General features: G+C 40.5%; 1 protein-coding gene across 1 annotated transcript in view; it reads left to right on the forward strand.

Moving 5' to 3' along the window:
• NIBAN1 (niban apoptosis regulator 1) overlaps positions 1 to 20,977 on the forward strand; it is a 151,122-nt gene that overhangs the window by 69,208 nt on the left and 60,937 nt on the right. The window contains exons 4-5 of the mRNA XM_042924492.1: positions 1,644 to 1,758; positions 6,636 to 6,803. Of these exons, the coding sequence (XP_042780426.1) occupies positions 1,644 to 1,758; positions 6,636 to 6,803 (283 nt within the window). The remainder of the gene's footprint in view (positions 1 to 1,643; positions 1,759 to 6,635; positions 6,804 to 20,977) is intronic.

Below are 20,977 nucleotides of genomic sequence, written 5' to 3' on the forward strand. Positions count from 1 at the left end.
TTATAGAAGGGCATTTTTAAAAAAATTATACCTAAGAGGGGCACCAGGGTGGCTCAGTCGGTTAGGTGTTCTACTTCAGCTCAGGTCATGATTTTGCGGTTTCTGAGTTCGAGCCCCACGTCGGGCTCTGTGCTGACAGCTCGGAGCCTGGAGCCTGCTTTGGATTCTGTGTCTCCCTCTCTCTCTGCCCCTCCCCTACTTGTGCTCTGTCTCTCTCTATCAAAAATAAATAAAATGTAAAAAAAATTTTTTTTAATTATACCTAAGAGTTATATATTAAGTACCTATAAATTGCCTATTGCCTATTATTTCATTGAGAGTCCATTTTTGGCAGGTAATTAAGCAGGAGAAAATGAAGCATTCTCATTTGATAATCAGGCCCTACTTCCTGTCCACTTTCTGGACAGACCGGGGTGTGATTCCTGGATTTGTCACCAACTTACCACTGGGCTACTGGCAACTTATTTGAGCTTCATTTTCCTCATTTATAAAATGGAGATAATAACTAATTCATAGCACTCTTTTGAGGATTAAATAACATCATGTTTATTAAAGCCCAGGTTGGGGCCGTTATAACAAATAACACAATTCAGTCTTGAGGCCAGTCTTAACTGAAATGCTCCTTAGACTTTCTCAAAGTCACCATTTCAGATTCTTCTCTGTTATGCCCTGGGTCCCTGAGGCGCTTAAGCAGCTGATGAGTGGTTCTTACAAACTGGAAAACCTTCTTAGACGTGCAAGAATTTGCTTTGTTGGGTCTCTTCACTCGCCATCCTACTGATGCAGAATATGTTATTGTTATTGTGATTTTGTTGCCCTGATAGACACCATTTTCCTTTTCCCCAAGACTACCCTCTAGATTTGGAGTACTACAATTTCCTGGTTCCATTCCTGATTTGCGTTTAGGCTGTTCATCTCAAAATTTTGCCCTGACTTAAGCCCTCCCCTCAGATGCACATGCTTATCTTTTTGTCCTCGCGAGTGGATCTGCCCACAAACTGCTTGTGGGCTTAGCAATCCTCTGCACCTCTTTGACATTTCCCGAACCACAGAGCTTTTCGTCTGCTGGCCAGACTTTGTTCTGATGTCATGATGTTACCTTTCCATCCCAGACCATTTCACTGTAAAACAGTCTCACGTAGTGGCATGTCTTATCATGGCAACATTTTTATGTTTTTGGTGAAAATCCATGGCAACCATAATTGCAATTACGTGTCCCGTATCTCACTAGTCGTCAGTCGCTAAGCATTTTGTGCACTAAGTGTCTGTATGCATCATCACTCTTGTGGTTAATAAGAATGATTCAGGTGCCAGCGTCTGAAATGGTTAAGTGTGGTGCAGAATTTCAAGAAGTTACTGAGATTATGTTTTCCCCACTTGAGAAACATAGCTAGGGTGAATCTCCTGGGATTAAAGACTCTGACTTACCATGTTGTGACCATCACGTGAAAGTATTAAAGTAATACCTTGCAAGGAACAGGTATGCAAAACCTATTTTTAAAATATATGGCTCTTAATGACATAGTGGAGGAGTTGCTATCTCTGAGTTGTGTGTGCCTGTGTCTATGTCTAATATTACTGATATTTTTCAAAAATCCAAATGGAGAAAAAAATCACTTATTTACGCTTTTTTTTTTCCCCAGGCCTATCAGAGAGGAGCAGCTCCTAAAAGCCGAATTCTTCCAGCTGGTGGCAGGGTGTTAACCTCAGAAGATGAATATAATTTGTTATCTGATCGGTTTTTCCCAGACCCTATTGGTGAGTTGCTCAGCGTTCTTTCTCAAGACAAAACTCCTAAACTTGTTTTATTTAGCTAGACCAGTGGTTCTCAATGGGGAAAGAGGATTTCACCCTCCAGGGACATTTGGCTGTGTCCAGAGACATTGTTGGTTGGATAGAGGGTAATGACACTGCTAAACATGCTACAATGCCCAAGACAGCCCCTGACAATGACTTACCTGTCATAAAATATTAATAGTTGCTGAGGCTGACAAATTTTGGGCTAGCCACACATTCTCTGTAGACAAATGGAAGATGTCATTTCTCTAATTGGAGTAAACATTTTACCACTTCTGTTATTTTAAATCACATTCAGTAATACACAAGTCAGTCCCCGTGTTTCTAGCCCGTGGAAAATGTACCATTCATTTGTCAGGCATCTTAAGGCCTTGGAATATATGCCAGCTTTAACAGCAATACACAGGGTGGCAAAAATAAATAGGTAGGGTCCAGTCTGTGCAATGTACAATACCACCATTAAGCAAACAAGTCCAGACCTGTCTGGGAATATTATTTTTACAATTTTAGGATGATAATGCAGTAAAATATCCTAAACTGACAAAGTACTTTAAACAAACGTTGCAGTCACTCATAGGTACTATTTAAAAATAGCATTGCATTAATCAGCGAATCTGTAAGTAATAGCTGATTGTTGCCATGGAAAGAGTATTGAACGATAAATTTGGAGGCTGGATTTTTATCTAGTTCTGTGACACTTATCAAGTGCTTTCCCTAGCTGTTACTGATCCTCTGTGGTTTCCGATTCTCCTACTCTAGGTCCTTGAACTTAAAAATTTAGAAAGATCTTTCCAGCTCTAACATACTATGATTCTCATTTATTCCACTTTTTCCATGTAGAAAAAGTGATGGATAATATGTAGACAAAATAGCACGTTTCACAGAGATTCATGAACTGTGGGGAACAATTCCATCTGGCTTTGTGTAAATCACACCACACAGTAATTACTTGGTTTCTTGAAGAGAGACCTCGTTCTTAAAATGGGTATAGTCATATCATTAGAATTTATGGAGAAAATTATAATTATTTTATCAATCATTATTTTGGTGCAGAATGCTTAGCATAGGGTTTTTAATAGCACTATTATAGGATTAGTACATGGACCATAAACCTAGACTAACAAACTATTACTAAGTAATTCAAGCTAAAACAATGCTTTATGTGTACTGTACATATTATTATATTTCCTTTCAACATCTACTTGTATGTCATCTTGGCTCTGGAGCTGCCACTAGAAATGGGAATACCAACTTGATGACTCTTCAGAATCTCTCCAGTAGAACTTTCCAATGAAATCAGTCAGAATAGACAATACATTTATTGGTTTTTTGGTGAAAGCATATCAGAAGGAATGAAAAGGAATAAAAAACACAAGGCCTGTGTGACTAACGCTGTTTGGCCCAAGGCTTCAGTTTGCGGTATTTCAGTGACTTTTTTTTTATTGTATGGTGTGGCTCTCTGGGTATTAAAAATAGAATATTCTACAGTAGATCATTTGTGATGTCTTTGTAACTCAACTCAGAAAAAATGCAGACTAATGGCCTCTGGAAAATTGTTGTACATTGTTAAATGGGAGACAGCTAGAGGCTAAGAGGAGTGAATTTTAAGGGGCTTGCTGAAGCTTTTAAATGCAAAGGGTCAGTGTTGCTTTTGACTTATTTGTATAAAACTGACATCTTGGAAAGAGTGAGGGGAATGGTTTCATAAAACCATGTTAATCAGGAAAGACTCACTGTGTGATACTAATTCAACTGGAAATAGAATAAAGGCACAATAAAGATGGGAAGCATTAACCCCACTTGGGAAAAGCACTGGAGGTTATGAATGAATATGTCTTCTTTACATGCTATTCTACCAAGATGATGTATCAATAATGCCTTCCTATTTGGCTAAGGTGATTCACTTATTTGACAGTTATTTAGAATCTCATTTGGTGCACAAAACAAAAGGCTCAAATACATAAAGCTTTATTATTTTGCTAAAAATATTTTTGGATATTGCAAGTCCAGGGCTGGTGTGACAGCTCCATAAATGTCAAGGACCCTTTCTAGCTTTTGCTCCCTTTGTCTCTAGGTCATTGCCCTTATTGACATAGTCTGAGGGGGCTGCTGGAGCATCAGGCAGGCGTTTTCTCATTCCAGACAGCAGGAAGGAGAAAAAAGGAGGAGGTGGGGCATTCCCTTTCTTCAAGGACACTTCCAGGAAGTTTCGCTACCTCTCTAGTTTATATCCCATTGACCAGAACATAGTGGCTAGGGCACACCAAGGTGCAATGGAAGCTGGAAACGTAGTCTTTGTCTTAAGCAGTCACTTGCTCATCTGAAAGTTAGGGATTTTATAACTAAGAAAGAAGGGGAAAGTAGATAATGTGTTACTGTTAGAGGTCTGTGCTACCAAATTTCATCATTCACTCGTTTGTTCGTTCATGCATTGATTCATTCTTATATTATGTGCCTGCCAGGTAGTTTTCGAGGTACTGGTGGGCCAAAGATTGTGCTTCTAGTGCATTCTACTTTGTTACCTTCAGCTTCAGGACATTGAAATAGAGTCCCCATATATGCCCCAGGAAATCTGTTTTTTATTTATCCAGTCTTGATTTATTAGTTTGCCAGTAACAAGACTGTTTTGGAGTGGCTTTGATCCATTGTTGGGTACGCCCAGTGCTTTCAGTGGCCTCGTAGAGGGTTCTTTTTTCCTCCCCTTCCCTGAGATTGGTGCCCTTTTTATGTAGGCAGGGAGCACAGAGCTAATAAGCTGGGGGTCATTTAACCAAGCGTAATATATAATTGGAATGCATGGAAGGAAATAAAATTTGGGTAGGGATATGAATAGTAGCATGGTTTAACATGAGTTTCTTAGAATTGATTTTGAGTTGAGTGGTAAAAGTCCACTGTTTAAAGCTTTTAAACTTTCCTAGGATAACATAGCACATTTACTCAGCAAACTGTAGTTGAACATCTAGTCAGTTCCATGACTGTGCTAAGGGTTGAGCATGCAAGGATATGTACGATGCAATTTCCATCCTCTGGGAGCTCCAGGGCAGTGGTACTGCTTCTTGGGGAGGGGAACTGTGTGAGAACCAGTGGGGAGCTCATCTCATTCTGTGCCCTCCACCCTGAGTGTGAGTGCCAGACATGAAAACAGATCTGGGGAGATATTTGGGGAGAATAACATAGGGAGCACACAACTCTGTCTCTAGTAGTACAGTGGTGGGGGGGGGGTGTGCCAACAAAGACACCCCAAGGACAAACTTTTAAATGGACTTTTGAAGGATGAATGAAGATTTTCTAGGCAAAAGGATTTTCTAGATGGAAATGAAAGAGGAAAAGGTAATAGGAACTGTAGAAGCTACCTGCGATATCATGGAATGGATGACCACGCCAAAGGAGAGCAGAGACTAGTGAGAGTGGAGGGAAGCCAGGACAGAACAGGGCAAACACCAACACTTCACAGGGGGATGGAGAGAAGGGACAGAGGAACCAGTAAAGCTGGCCAAGAAGAAACAATTTTTTAAAAAGCATGAAGGACACCAGGAGAGAGGTGATGCTACAGGTCAAAGGGAGAGAAGAGAATGTTTTCCAAAGAAAGGGTAGTTAGCAGCAGCAACAGATGTTTCAGATTAGGTTAAAAAGTCTTAGGTAATGGGGGCACCTGGGTGGCTTAATCACTTAAGCATTGACTCTTGATTCTGGCTCAGGTCATGATCCTACAGTTGTGAGATCTGTTCCTTTCTTACATAAAATGGGAACCCATCTGCACTGAGCGTAGAGCCTGCTTAAGATTCTCTCCCTCCCTCTCCCTCTGCCCTTACCCTGCTCACATGTGCACACACACTCTCTCTCTCTCTCTCTCTCTCAAAAACAAAACAAAAAAAAAGGGTAGAGGGGGAGGGAGCCAAAACATAAGAGACTCTTAAAAACTGAGAACAAACTGAGGGTTGATGTGGGGTAGGAGGAAGGGGAGGGTGGGTGATGGGTATTGAGGAGGGCACCTGTTGGGATGAACACTGGGTGTTGTATGGAAACCAATTTGACAATAAATTTCATATTAAAAAAAATTTAAAACATTTTTAATGAAAAAAAAAAGTCTTAGGTAAGATAAAAAAGAAAGGCTTAGGTAATGAAGAAGAAGCCCCAGGTTGGCCATTAGGATGACATCAGTGAGCTCGGCACTGGGGTTTCAGGACTGGTGGGGCAGGAACCAGACCGAGGTGAGAATCGGGTTGCTGATCAAAGAAGCAAGTGTTGGTTTGGCAGCGGTAGGGAGGAGCGGGGACGGGAGTGTGAGCGTCTGCACAGGTGGACAGGTGACCCTGAGGAAGGCCAGTGGGGATGCGCAGACTCTGTGGAGCATTGCTATGAGGAAGTTGAGAAAGAGGATGTCTGGTGGCCCTGGCTGTCTTTGTCAAGTAGCAGGTGAGGCCACCTGCTGGAGCGAGACAGGTAGAGCTGGTGGATGGAGTGAGAGGAGCCTGAACTGCCATTTTCCACCATCCTGTGAAGACATCTGCTTCATGGTTCTGTTCCACGGCCTGCTCCAAAGAGTTTCCCTCACAGGCTGATATAAGTATTTTAAAGTTTATTTAATTTGAGAGAGAGAGAGAGAGAGAGAGAGCGCACAAGACGAGGAGGGGCATATTGAGAGGGAGAGAGAATCCCAAGCAGGCTTTGTGCTCCCAGCTGCGCAGCTGATGCAGGGCCCAAACCCACAAACCATGACCTGAGCCGAAACCAAGAGTCAGACCAAGACTGAGCCATCCAGGTGCCTCCTGAAGTAAGTATTTTAAATAAAAGATAACACGTTTTAAAATGTCTTTGTGTTTTCAATGTTTCTTTAGCATCCAGTGAGAAGGAGAACGCTCAGCCCTTTGTGGTCGTGCCTAAGGAATTCCCGGTGTACCTGTGGCAGCCGTTCCTCAGACACGGCTACTTCTGCTTCCACGAGGCCGCCGAGCAGAAGAAGTTCAGTGCTCTCCTGAGTGACTGCATCAGACATCTCAATCACGGTATGACATGGCTGTCCTCACATCCGCAGCAGGGCTGCTTTTACTCAGGGGGCCTACTCATTCGCCTGTTAGAATGATTCCTAGAAAGGGCCACCATTGTGCTGGCCCCTGAAAGGAGGGGAAGTCAAGTGAAAGCAGGAGTTTGGAGCCCAGGAGCGCCTCCACTTTGCTGGTTCTTGAGTCAGGTCTGGGAAGCCTCCATGAAACAGAATGCAGGGCACGTGTGAGCCGTATTTATCCATATAATTTTGTGCACAATCCATCCTCTTCCTTTTTCTTGATGTTTCTTGCTGAAATGACAGCAAGGATGTGCCAGCTGTCCGTGGCAAATTTAGTCCTTATGACATTTCTTGTTTTTTCTCTCCTTTGTATCTGAATAACTTGCTCAAAACTTTATGGTACACCAAATCACTTGGAGAACTTATTGACCACGGATTTTTGGGCCCCACCCTCAGATATTCTAATTCACTGGATCTATAGTGGAGCCCTGATTTTGCTTTTCTAACAAACTGCCGAGCGACACTGATGCTGCTGGTCGTGGGCCACACCTGGAGTAATGTTGGCTTCACTTTGCTCTAGGTATGGATTTAATCAGTATCAAGTCTATAATGGGAAAAAGACTTTTCATTGCGCTGTGGGATGTTTTTGATGAATTGATGTGAATGCGGGGTTTTCTGGACTCCACGAAGTCTTCATTTACAGATAATTAATCTTTTTGTTCTTTGGCCGCTGGAAAGGCAGTTAGTCAAGTATCACCGAGGATGTACCCTGTGTCAGCCTTCATAGGTATTAAGAACAGAGTCATGAACCGTGCAGAGTTCCTCTCTCTGGGTCTATATTCAAACACAGAAGAAGGACCACAGGAGCACAAATTAACAAGATAACTTGATAATGTGTTGCAGAGTAACGGGGTGTTACTACACAGTGAAGAATGGAGTTCAGGACTTGAGGCTTGTCAGAGGAGGTCTTTTTGAGCGGGTGACTTTTGAATTGAGTCACCTTATCCATCAGTGCCTTTATTTCCTAATAAGGCTAATGTCATTGTATATTTTCTTTAGAGTTCTGAGGTTTCCCTGAGAATGTCAGTCCTCAAGAGCAAAAGTCACTAGCGATGTTTGTTGGTCTGTTCTTGATTCTAGCTCGTGTATTGGTAGGAAGCTATGGGAAAAAATAATGTCACTCTATTTTGCTATAGCAACTCTGAGTAACAATGGTCACAATATTGGCTCATAACTGGTTAGGGACTTTATAAAAACGATACCCTTATTAATATCTTGCCTTGTGGTTTTGATGTTTTAGAGACAAATAATTGCCTAGCAATGCCCATTCCATCTAGCTCATTTTTCAACACACTCACACCTCTGTGTGCAGGGCCTTGGTCTAGTATGAACATGCCGTTGGCACTAACCATGTGAACCATGCAGTTTCACGCAGCAGAGAATGTTCTCTGCCTCGCCAGATGGGACTTGCTTCATTCCCCCTTCCATGTACATAATAGGAAATTCCCTGGGGAATTTTTGGATGTGATGTAGCCTGCATTCAGATTCCATTTATGGAAGATTTCAGTCAATTCAAAACCTAACTTTGCTCTCCAGTGTTATCAAAGGCACTAAGATAACAAGGTCTAGTCACTTGCTCTCATTTTATGTCACAGTCCTCTGTCCATAAACAACTTTCCCTCACTGAGGCTCTATGCAGACTTGCTGTGATGTGGCAGACATTCCTGTAGCCACAGGCAGGACCAGAGACCATCAGAACATTGTAAGGAACAGTCTTTGACTGCCATGGGCCAGTGAGCTCCCGGGTCTTTCCCTCCTCACTTGTCTTTCTGTGTTTTTGACCGCACAATGTACCACCCGTCTTTACTGACTCACTTTTGTTGTTTCCACCTCTACCTGTTATTCACTGTGTGATCTTGAGTAAACCCGTAAGAGGTTCACGAACAGTGAACCATTCTTTTTTTCCATAATTACCAGAAGAGTCCAGAAATAGATGTAAAATTAGGGCCATGACGGGGGCCTGAAACCCTAAGGGGACGGCGTGATTTCCACTCTCAGGCAAATAGAGTAGGGCTGTCAGCCTGCTGTCTCTGCTCCACTGGCTGTCAGGCCACAATATGCCGCTGTTGAAAACTAGGTCTGAGATATTCAGGCAGCTGGTGCTGGGCCATCATTGACTTTGTCCACTCACAAGTCTTCAGGGATCTTTTTTTCCTTTCCTTTCCTTTTTTAAAAAAGTTTATTTATTTTGAGGGGGCAGGTGGCAGAGACAGGGAGAAAGAGAGAATCCCAAGCAGGCACTGTTAGCATGGAGCCCGACGTGGGGCTCAAACTCCCAAACCGTGAGATCATGACCTGAGCTGAAATCAAGAGTTGGACACTCAACCAATTGAGCCACCCAGGTGCCCCTCTTTTTTCTTTTTCATTTTTATTGAAATGTAATTTGACATAACATGGTATTAGTCCAATACCATTAGTCCATTGTGATATATGTATGTATATATATCATACAATGATCACCACGATAAGTTTAGTTAATACCCATCACCTCACGGAATTATAGTTTTTTTTCTCATGATGAGAACGTTCAAGATCTACTCTCTTAGTGACTTTCAAATATATAGTACAGTATTGTTAACTATAGTCACTACACTGTACATTACATCCCAGAATTTATTTATTTTATAACTTGAAGTTTATACCTTTGATTGATCACCATCACCCCTTTCCCTGCCTCCTACCTCCTGTCTCTGGCAGCCACCAATCTAATGCCTGTTCCTATGACTTGATTTTGTTTTGTTTTTAGATTCCAAATGTAAGTGAGATCATATGGTATTTGTCTTTCTCTGTCTAACATATTTCACTAAGCATAATACCCTCAGGGAATCTTTGAAGGAAGATCATTTCATTGCCTTTGTGGTAAGTTCCACCAAAGATGTCTGCCACTGGGGATTCCTAGGATACCTCCCTTGGTGCTCAAATACCACCACAACCCAGCCCACTTGCCCCAGGAATTCTGGGTTCAAACTGGTCCAGGTATCCTTGTCCATTCATTCTGAATCCAGAACCACTTCTCCTACTACTCCTTATGGGGTGGGTGTGTTTCCTATTTAATCTCAACAAAGGGCCTGATTTGTCTTGACAGATTCAATCTCGACACCTGGTTCTTGGACAATAAAGCTATGTCTTAGAGTAGGTTGGGGCAGGCAGAGGGCTCTCTGCTCCTTCTTCCTTCAAGAGAGGGAGCTGCTTCTGGGCTCCTCAAATATTATTTACACTCCCAAGGTACATAAAGGCAGGTGTGTGTGTGTGTGTGTGTGTGTGTGTGTGTGTGTGTGTTGTTTTGTTTTGTTTTGTTTTTGGCACCTCTTCACTGAGCAGGCATAAAAACATTCCACAAGATTATTCTTTAGCAGAACATCCCACTCCAACACACTGGCCTAAGTATCAAGCCCATTGCATAATATGTGCCCAGAGCAACTTCTGTCCTCTGTCCTTTTGGAATCACACTGCAATCCCTTGTCCCCAGTGAGGGAAGGTCAGGGTACTAAATGTCCACTTCCATAAAATGAGACTTACATAAAGGCAAGGTATTCTAACACAGCCCTGTCCTATTCTTTAGAACTTTAGTTTGAAAAATCTGGTCATTGTAGTTATAGGGTTAGAGTTAAAAACTCTTTTAACAAATACAGAGTTGTACATATGCAACATGGAATAATGATCATTATCAATGCAAGCCTGTCTTTTCAGCTCAGGATAATGATTCCTTGGCATAGGAATTTGCAGGAAGGAGAAAAGGTGTTTCTGGTGGGAGGAATAGTATGCGTGGGGGGTCAGGAAGAGAGTCAGAGCATGGATCATTAGAGAAAGTGGAAGAATTTTGTGTGGCTGGTGCTTAGAGAGGAGAGAGGATCCAAGTGGGGATGGGAAGATGGGTAGGATCCAGGCTATAAAGGGCTTTGCAATGGATATTAAGGGATTTGCACTTTATTGTAACAGCTAAAGGAAACTTTTAAAGGGTTTCAAGCAGATAAGTGACTCAGTCATATATTCATTTTAGAAAGGTCACACTGGCTGCTGTGTGGGCAGAGGATGGGAGAGTAGCAGGCTGGGATGCCAGGAGACCACTTAGGAAGCTTTGGCTGGCAACGGATGGGGGTAGCCTGTGCCAGAGAGCTGATAATGGAGATAGTGAGAGGTGGCTGGATAAGAGAGATATGCAGGAAGCAAAATGGACAGAACTTGAGGTTAGATGGTGTGGAGGCAGTAGGAGGAGTCCCAGCTGCTGCCATTCTCTGAGACGGCAGCCTTGCCTAAGGAGCAGGTTCCAAGGGAAGGAGGTAATGTAGTCAGTGTTGTAGATGCTGAGTTGGAAAAGTCCATGAACATCCAGGTGAGGAAGTCTCATAGACAGACACGTGGACAGGGCTGGAGACAGGAGGACAATCTGGGGAAATCAGCAGTCTTTGTGCCATCATTGAAGCTGTGGCTGGCTTTGTAGGAAGGCTGTGGTTTGCCAGCCCCTCAAAGGGAGACCAGCTTTTTTTTCTATGTATCCCCATTGCCAGCAATTGTCCAAGGGTCTGGTGTCCGGTAAAGGCTCTGTAAATATCTCAATCCTTCATCCTTTGGTAGTTACAAATACGCTCATGTGTGAAAAAGCATGGAGCATGTATGTTGGTGCAGCTTAAAGATGTTTGTATGTAAAATCTGTAAACATTAAGTGAAATGGGTTGGTGCTTTTATTCACTCACTACGTGGATCTGTGATTTTACTATTGAGCCTGTAGGCAGCAAGCTCATCAGGAATATAAAACCTTTGTGAAATTCAGTGGCTCAGTTAGGGTCTCTGACTCACCCTCTTCATACAGATACATACTTAATTGCCAGTGTCTGTTCTATATTTTATTTCAAGTTCACTGCTACCAACCTGCTTTGGGACTCATATATAAAAAACATGCCCAGAGGCTTATGGTTGATCTTATTTTTTCCAATTACTGCCACTTCCTTCTATAGGTAACAGTCAGATAAATCACCTGTAAGCACACTTTTTGATTAAAATCCTTCAGTGGGCACGGCCATTGTCACAAAGATGAAACATTTCATTCCAAGGCGGCTGGCTGGGCCTGATTTACTGTATTCACGGGCACAAGCCACCTCTCTCCCAATCTTGCTGCCTTACTCCTCCCGCCTTCTTTGAATCGGAGTGTTACTTGGATACCTTTGGCTTTGCATACACCTCAAATACCTATGCCTCCTTTCTCCCTATTCCTTACTCCTTTGAGAACCAGCTTCAGTCCGACCCCTGCCATGAAGACCCCAAGGTTAACTTCTCTAGCACCTGTTATCTGCCCCCCGATTGGAAACTGTCTATAGTTTGCCTCACATTGTTCATTTTCACATCTCCTTGTCCTATTTCTCTTCCTCTATTTCAAGTCCCTCAAGGGAAATCGTGTGTCACCCTTGTATCCCCATGCAGTGCTCAGGCAAGTATCTTGTGTTTCATAAAATGGCTCAAGGACATGAATGAATTAATAACTTACTGCTAAAATAAAGCTGACTTCAGAATTGAAGTGCGATTTTAGAGACGATAATTGTAAATGTGGCTTGGCCTATTTCAAAACCACACTGGCATGAGTGACTGAAGGAATTTGTCAACACAAAGCCTAAAGGGTTTGAGGAACAAAAGAGTCCGATGTTAGAAGGCCACCGTTGCTGGATGAATGGTGATTCTGGAAAGGAGGGGGACCCCTGGCAAAGTTTTCTTCGACGGTACTGTGCTAGCTTGAAGGACAGCCAGGATTGCCACTCACCAGACGCTGTTGTCTTCATCATCTTGAACACTAAGAAAGAGGGGAGAGTGAACTATCTGGGAAGCAGGAGGGCACATGGGTTGAAAAGTTAGTATAAAAGAAGAGCCCAGAGGATTTGGGGAAGAAGAGCAGAATCATGTAATGATGCCCTGCAAACCTCTGTTTCAAATTAGACTGTTCAATCACTTATGACAATTGTGACATCCCAGGGTGCCTGTAATGGAGTGAGTCAGGCTGAATGTGAAGCTGTCACGGTGATTAAACTTTGGAATTGGTTGCTGTCAGGATTGACTGCTTTGAGCTCTTATCCCAGAAATCCCACGTCAAATCAAACGCCTCTATTAGATTTGGTTTTGACACTTGCACATTTTCAGTGTTCAGTAAATGTTGCTGAATTAAACTGAATTTTAAAACAGAAAAGGATCTTATGATTCAAGTAAATAGAGCAAACCCTTTCTGGTGTGTTTATTTGAACATGACGTTTCATGCTCTCCAGTACTCACCAGTGGATCTCGGATCTGTTTTCACTAACGTCTCCTTGGAGCAGTGTCTCCTCAGCCTATTATCACCTGTGAAGCAAGTTCATTACTTGAGGGACTAAGTGTCTGATGTGGGCATCAACCAGTTTTAACTGAAACTGTACAATGCATTTTATGTTGTTATATATGAAAACATACTTAGGAATTTGTGGCACATACTTATATTTACAGACACACCTATCTCTGTGTCAGAAAATTCTAACTATGCGTGGGATCTTCTGGACACTTTATTAGAGATGAATGTTTGGACATACGTAAATATAAGTACAATTTTAATAAACATCTCTTTGCATGCTTTTACTTATAAAAAGTATTCTGCAGTGTACTTTTGTTGCAATGCATAAAAACCTATATACACCATAAAAGAAAATGCTTGCTAAATTACTGTTTAATAAGTAACTCGATATCAGTTTCCAGTTTTCATAGGACTGACCCAAGGAAATTCTTCCCAAAGATTCTCCCTGCTTGGAGATGACCTTCTCTCCTTGGTTTTAGTCTGTGCTCTTTGCCTCACAGAGTGAATGCTGTACAAATTACAAATATTTCTCTGTCCCTTTGTGAATATGCCATTTTCTCTAAAGGAGTTATCACTTCCCCCTTTCTGACCCTTGCTTATTGTTTATACAAAGCTGACTTTGGAAGAGACCTTAGTGGTCACCTATTCTAACCCACCAGAATTCATTTATGATAAGGCTCAAATAGTGCGTCACTTGCCCAAGGACACAGCTGGTTAGTGGTAGAGGACTAGTTGTTCTGACACCTAGTCCTTGACATCTATTGTCTTTTCAGCATTACTTTTTAGAAGACTCCTTCATCTCTTGGTCCTTTAAAACACAAAACTATTAAATCAGACTACCTTTATGATACATTTGCATGACCCAAACGTGGGTTATGTCTGGTTTCTTGATAAGTAGTTCTATCTGAATTTAACTCGGTATATTGTGCACCTGCTAAACATAACTGTATCTTTCAGTTTAGATATGCTCTGAAGATAAAATATTTGGTAATGTAGCTTGTTTACTGGTTAAATTTTGTGTATGATAAAACTATATATGGTTTTATATAATTTAAATAAAAGCTGGTTTGTAAAGGAAGATTATGCTGCTTGTGAGGACATGGGTTGGAATAGTCTAAAAATAATACACCTAAAATAAGCCAGACAGAGAAAGACAAATGCCGCATGGTGTCACTTATATGTGGAATCTAAAAAAAAAAAAAAAAAAGTCAAACTCACAGAAACAGAGTAGAAAAGTTGTTGCCAGAACTGTAGGGTAGGGGAAATAGGGAGAGGTTGGTAAAAGGGTACAAACTTTCAGCTATAAGATGAATAAGGTCTGAGTATCTAATGTAAAACATGATGACTATAGGTGATAGTGTTTTGTATAATTGAAATTTGCTAAAAAAGTAGAATTTTAAATGTTCTAACCACCCCCCCCCCAAAGATAAATACACAAAGTGATAGATGTATTAATTAACTAGATAGGGGGAATCTTTCCACTACTACACACACACACACACACACACACACACACACACACGTATATATGTGTATATATATACATATATATATATATACACACATACATATATATATATATATATATATATGTGTGTGTAGTATATACGTAGTTACCAAGATGTACCTATTAGATATCTTATAATTTTATATGTCAGTTTTGCACCTGAATAAAACTAAAGTAAAAAGCCAAAATGATAGATCTAAATGTGTTTCATTCATATTATTTATACTTATGGATACACTTAAATTACTCAAATCTCTCAAAAACAGTCTAAGAATTGATACTGAAAGAATAGGTCTCCATCAGAGACTAGAATCACGAGAAGTGTTTTCTCTCAGCCATTTAGCATTTATCACCACCAGTACCTATGTATATAGTCTTCCGTTTATCTGTTGCCTGAAGCTACATTGCCATGGAACTACTGTTGAACACGTCTTTTGGCCTGTCCAGAAAATGTTATCACCTCAGTGAAACCACTGATTCTTGCTCTTCACCTCCCCTTCCTACTTCTTTTTTTTTAAGTTTATTTATTTATTTGAGAGAGACAGAGACAGTGCAAGTAGGGGAGGGGCAGAGAGAGAGCAAGAGAGGGAGAATCCCAAGCAGGGTCTGCACTGTCAGCGCAGAGCCTGATGCAGGGCTTGAACCCATGAAGCCATGAGATCATGACGTGAGCAGAAACCAAGAGCCAGGCTCTCAACCCACTGTGCCACCTAGGCGCCCTCCCCACTTCCTACTTCTAATGAACCAAGTGGTTATTTTGGTATGAAGATCTAAAGGTTGTGTTATGATGGTAGCTAAGGGTGACAAATTGGAGCACATATAAACAAGCAGAGAGTTGAAATTAATTCAAGTGAAGTTATTTGTCTGTGTTATTTGGACTGGGTACATTCCAAAATTACTGGACAGTTTTTGATGTTATTATGACTGATTTTGGCAAAGCTTGACTAACTTTCAAGGGTTTTTGTGTTTGTTTTTTTAACTTGTGGGTGGAATATGGTAAGATGGAAATGATATAGCAAATGAGATGGCTGTTTTAATACGTGGCTGTGTAATCAACATTATAAAAGAACTCCATTTGGCATATGTTCGTAGGTTTCTTTTTATTTATTTATTTTTATTTTTTGATGTTTATTTATTTTTGAGAGAGAGAGAGAGACAAAGCATGAGCAGGGGAGGGGCAGAGAGAGACAGAGACACAGAATCCGAAACAGGCTCCAGGCTCCGAGCTGTCAGCACAGAGCCCAACACGGGGCTTGACCTCACAGACCACAAGATCATGACCTGAGCCAATGTGGATACTTAACTGACTAAGCCACCCAGGCGCCCCCTATATTTCTTTTTAAAATCAACATGCAGGAGGGCTTGGAGAAAAGTCTCACCTATTGTCATGGGATGGGGAGCCACTGTCCTTCCCATACTGTGAACGAATTTGGAGCTTGTAAGATGGAAGAGAACCATGTTGGGGCTGTTGTTCATTCTATTAGTTGTTTGGAGTTGTTTTTTTTTTTTTTTAATTTTTTTTAATGTTTATTTATTTTTGACAGAGAGAGACAGAGCATGAGCAGGGGACGGGCAGAGAGATAGAGAGACACAGAATCTGAAGCAGGCTCCAGTCTCTGAGCTGTCAGCCTGATGTGGGGCTTGAACTCACAGACCACGAGATCATGACCTGAGCCAAAGTTGGACACTCAACCGACTGAGCCCCTGGAGCTTTTTTCTTTTTTTTTAAATTAAACATTGACTAGCTATAAAAGAATGCTTATGAAGTATGCAAAAGGTTTAAAGAACATTACTGTCACCTCTGTTATTTCTTATGTGCCCCCCCTTATCCTATTACCTTCTTTTCCCTTTGAGAGAGCACCATCCCAGATTTTGTATTTTGCTTTTCTTCATAGCTTTATTATATATATTTAATCATTCTGCATGTTTTTAGACTTTATCTTGTGGAATTTTATTACACACGTTCTTTCATGACTTCCTTTTTTTCAATATTTTATTCCATTGATTCACTCGTGTTATTGCTTACGGCTGTATTTCATTGATTTGTGTGGCAAAATATTTTCCCTTGTATTAATGTACCATAATTTCTAGTATCCATTTTACTCTTGATAAGCATTTAGGTTGTTTCCATTTTTTGTTACTAACAGTGCTGCTATGAACACTTTCTGTTTGTTGCTGGTTTATAGAAATATAATTTTGAATTGATTTGCTAATATCTCAGGGGGTGTTCACATCAGTGTTGAGTGTATTTGGCCTGCAATTTTGCAATGACACTTTGCCATCAAGGTTATTCTCCTTTTTTAAAATAAAGCGTATTTGTTTATTTATTTTGAGGGAGAGAGAGAGCATGTGCACAGTGGGAAGAGGCAGAGAGGGAGGGAAAGAGAGAATCTCAAGCAGGCTCTGTGCTATCAGCATGGAGCTCCATGTGAGACTTGATTTCACAAATTGTGAGATCACGACCTGAGGCGAAATCAAGAGTTGGATACTTAACCAATTGAGTCACCCAGGCACCCCATGTAGTTATTCCTTTTCTATTTCTAATATTGTTGATCTGTATCTCCTCACCTTTTTTCTTGGTCAGTCTTACTAAAAATTTGTCAATTTTGTCAACTTTTTTTTTAAAAAGAAACAAGTTTGGATTTTGCAGACAATGGCATATTTGTTTTCTATTAGGTGAATTTCTGATATTATCTTTCTAATTGCCTTTTTTTCTATTTCCTTGGGCTTTCTTTTGCTTGTTGTTCCCCATCCCTACCCCCCTCATCTCTTCAGGTAGATACTTAGCTCATTGTGAGGGTCTTAAAATGCTTGAAAATTCTTTGACACCTTTTCCTTGAGAAAGATGAAACCTAATTTTCCCTCTCTTGAATGTGGGCCAGACTTAGTGACTCACAAATAGAGGTGAGGTGTAGTAGTATGTTGAGTAGTAGCAGAAGTAGTATGTTGAGTTCTGAGAATAGGTCACAAAAAGAATAGCTTCTGCCTGGCTTTCTCTCTTTTGGGTCACTTGCTTGGGAAGAGCTGGCCACATCTAGTGAGAACACACAGCAGCGCTCTGTGGAGGGCCACGTGGAGAAAACTGAGGCCTCTTGCCAACAGCCAGCCTCAACATGGCGGCATGTGAGTAAAATTCCTTGGAAGTGGATGCTTCTGTTGTAGTCAAGCCTTCAGATGATTGTAGCTTTGGCCAACAATGTGACTGCAACCTCATGAAACACCTCAAGCCACCACCCAGAGAGTTCCTGACCCACAAAAACTATGAGAAAGGATGAATATGTACCACTATTGAAAGTCGTTAGCTTTTGGAGTAATTTGTTTGTATAGCAATTGAAAAACTAATATAGTCACTAATCATCATCCTTTCTTCTGCTCTAATATAAGTATAAATGCTTTAAGCTTCCCTTTATGTATTGTTTTAGCTTAATCTACAAGTTTGGATGTGAAATGATATTTCATTATCATTTTTTTTTTTAACATTACTTGAGAGAGAGAGACAGAGTGCAAGCTGGGGAGGGGCAGAGAGAGAGGGAGACACAGAATCTGAAGCAGGCTCCAGGCTCTGAGCTGTCAGCACAGAGCCCGATGTGGGCCTTGAACCCACAAACCGTGAGATCATGACCTGAGCTGAAGTCAGACACTCAACCGAGCCACCCAGGCACCCCTCATTATCATTTTTGCAGTATTTTTCATTTTTCACCATCAGATTTAAATATTTTCTGATTTCCGTTATTTTTTCTTTAACCTCTGAGTCACTTAGAATTATGTTCCTTAATTTCCAACTATATATTGTGCATTTATTTTTTTTAAGCTTATTTATTTTTGAGAGTGAGAGAGAGCACACATGTGAGCAAGGAAGGGGCAGAGAGAGAGGGAGAGAGAGAATCCCAAGCAGGCTCTGTGCTTTCAGTGCAGAGCCTGATGCAGAGCTCAGTCTCACAAACTGTGAGATCATGACCTAAAATCAAGAGTCGGACACTTAAATCGACTGAGTCACCCAGGCACCCCTTATTATCGGTTTCTGGCTTAATTGTGCTGCAGACAAAAAATATGGTCTGTCTGATATTCTTTAAAATTGGTTGCATCTTGTTTTATGGCCTGTATGTGTGTGGTGTTCTGGGGGAGGGGGCCCACAGCCTAAAAAGCTCCATGGGTACTTCTATACATTTTACACTTGTATAGTTGTATGTGTCTGTTAGCTTTAGTGTATCTTTGTGTCATTCCAGTCCTTTTTTTTTTTTTAATGATTGTTTTCTACTATGCTAAATTTATTAGTTACTAAAGAGGGGTTTGTTAAAATCTGCCACTTGAAAGTGGCCATGAATGGTAGATTTTTTTCCACTTCTATTCATTGTTGGATTATATTTTGTTACATATTTTGTAACATATACATGTTACTAGATGGATACTTATTTAAAATTTGTTTTAGCTTCCTGTGAATTGAATTATTTACCATTATGAAATGACCCATTTTATCTCCGTTAATCCTATTTGTTTTCAAGTCTATGTTGTTTGATATTAATATAGCAACACTGGTTTTATTTTTTTCATGGCTTACACAAATATCCATTTAATAAAAACATGATAGTTTCTTAAATGGAGCATTTAGTTTGCTTATATCTACTATAATTACTTTTGTGTTTTCCATATATCTCACTTTTTCTGTTTTCTTTTCTCTACATTCTTCCCTTCTTCTAGATTAGTATTGCACAATAAAAATGTGTATATTCTATTTGTTTTGTTAGCCTGCATAACTTAACGTCTCAAAAATTAATCAACATCCTCAACTTTCTCTCAAAATAATACAAGTAACTTAGAACACTAACTCCTGCAACATCCTCCCCCAACCCCCACCCCGGCCTCAGAGTTTATAGGCTATTGTTGACTTGAATTTTAATTATCTTTTATTTTGACTTTCCAATATATTATTATTGCTGTTTCATACAGTTTTAATCTTTTTATTTTGACTTTCCAATATATTATTATTGCTGTTTCATACAGTTTTAATGCTTACCACATTTTTACACTATCTATGCTCACAATTTCTTCTTGCCTCTTAGACCTTCTATCTGGAAGCATTTTCTTTCTTCCTCACCTATATCCTGTAGAATTTCCTTTAGTTTGGGTTCATTCTTTCTTAGTTTTTGTTTATCAGAAAATGTCTTTACCTCCTCTTTGCTCAGAAAAGATATTTCACCACATGTGAAATCCTGGGGTGGTAGTTATTTTTCTGTCACCACATTGAATATTTTATTCCACTATCTTCTGGCTTCCGTCATTGAAGGTAAGAGATTTGTTGTTCTTTTGAAAGTAGTTTGATGTATTTCTCACTTAAAGAAATACATTTTCTTTGTCTTCGGCATTCTGCAGTTTCACGTGCCATAGCTGTGGATTTCCTGTTTATTTATACTGCTTGAAATTTGTTGGTTTTCCTGAATCTGTGGATTACTGTTTAATACATTTGGGAAAATTCTCAGACGTTATCTCTTTTTCTCCCTTTTTTCTATGTCTTCTCTTTGGAAGAAATCTGATAAGATACATATGATATAAACATTTTATATTTTTCATCTTTTTTTCTGTTTTTCCTGAAAAGTTTCTACAGATCTTTTTTCTCAGCTATACTTAAACATGTATTTATTTATTTTGAGAGAGAGAGAGAGAGAAAGAGAGTGCACAGAGGTAGGGGCAGAGAGGGAGAGAGAGAGAATTCCAAGTAGGCTCCATACTCAGCACAAAGCCCAACGTGGATGGGGCTCGATCTCACCAACTGTGAGATCATGACCTGAGCCAAATCGAGAGTTGGACACTTAACTGACTGACCCACCCAGGATCCCCTCAGTTATATTTAATCTGCTGTTACACTCGTTGAGTTTTATTTTTTAGTTGTCATACTTTTTTTATTATTTCATCATTTTCATTCTTTTTCTAATCTGAATAGTCGTTTAAAACCATCTCTCTTTACTCACATGTTTAATTCTTTCTTTTATTTTAATGTCTATTTATTTTTGAGAGGGCGAGTGAGCAGGGGAGGGGCAGAGAGAGGGGGACAGAGGATCTGAAGCGGGCTTTGTGCTGACAGCAGAGAGCCCAATGCTGGGCTCGAACTCAAAAACTATGAGATCATGACCTGAACCAAAGTCAGACGCACCGACTGAGCCACCCACGTACCCTAATTCCTTCTTTTATTTTAAAAACATGTTAAACTTAACATATTTTATATTCCGTGTCTGCTAATTCCATTATCTGAGATCTTTGTGGGTTGTATTCTGCTGGTTCTTATTTCTGCTTGTTCTTGCTCATG

This window comes from Panthera leo, chromosome F3, assembly GCF_018350215.1.
Source record: "Panthera leo isolate Ple1 chromosome F3, P.leo_Ple1_pat1.1, whole genome shotgun sequence".
Taxonomy (NCBI): domain Eukaryota; kingdom Metazoa; phylum Chordata; class Mammalia; order Carnivora; family Felidae; genus Panthera; species Panthera leo.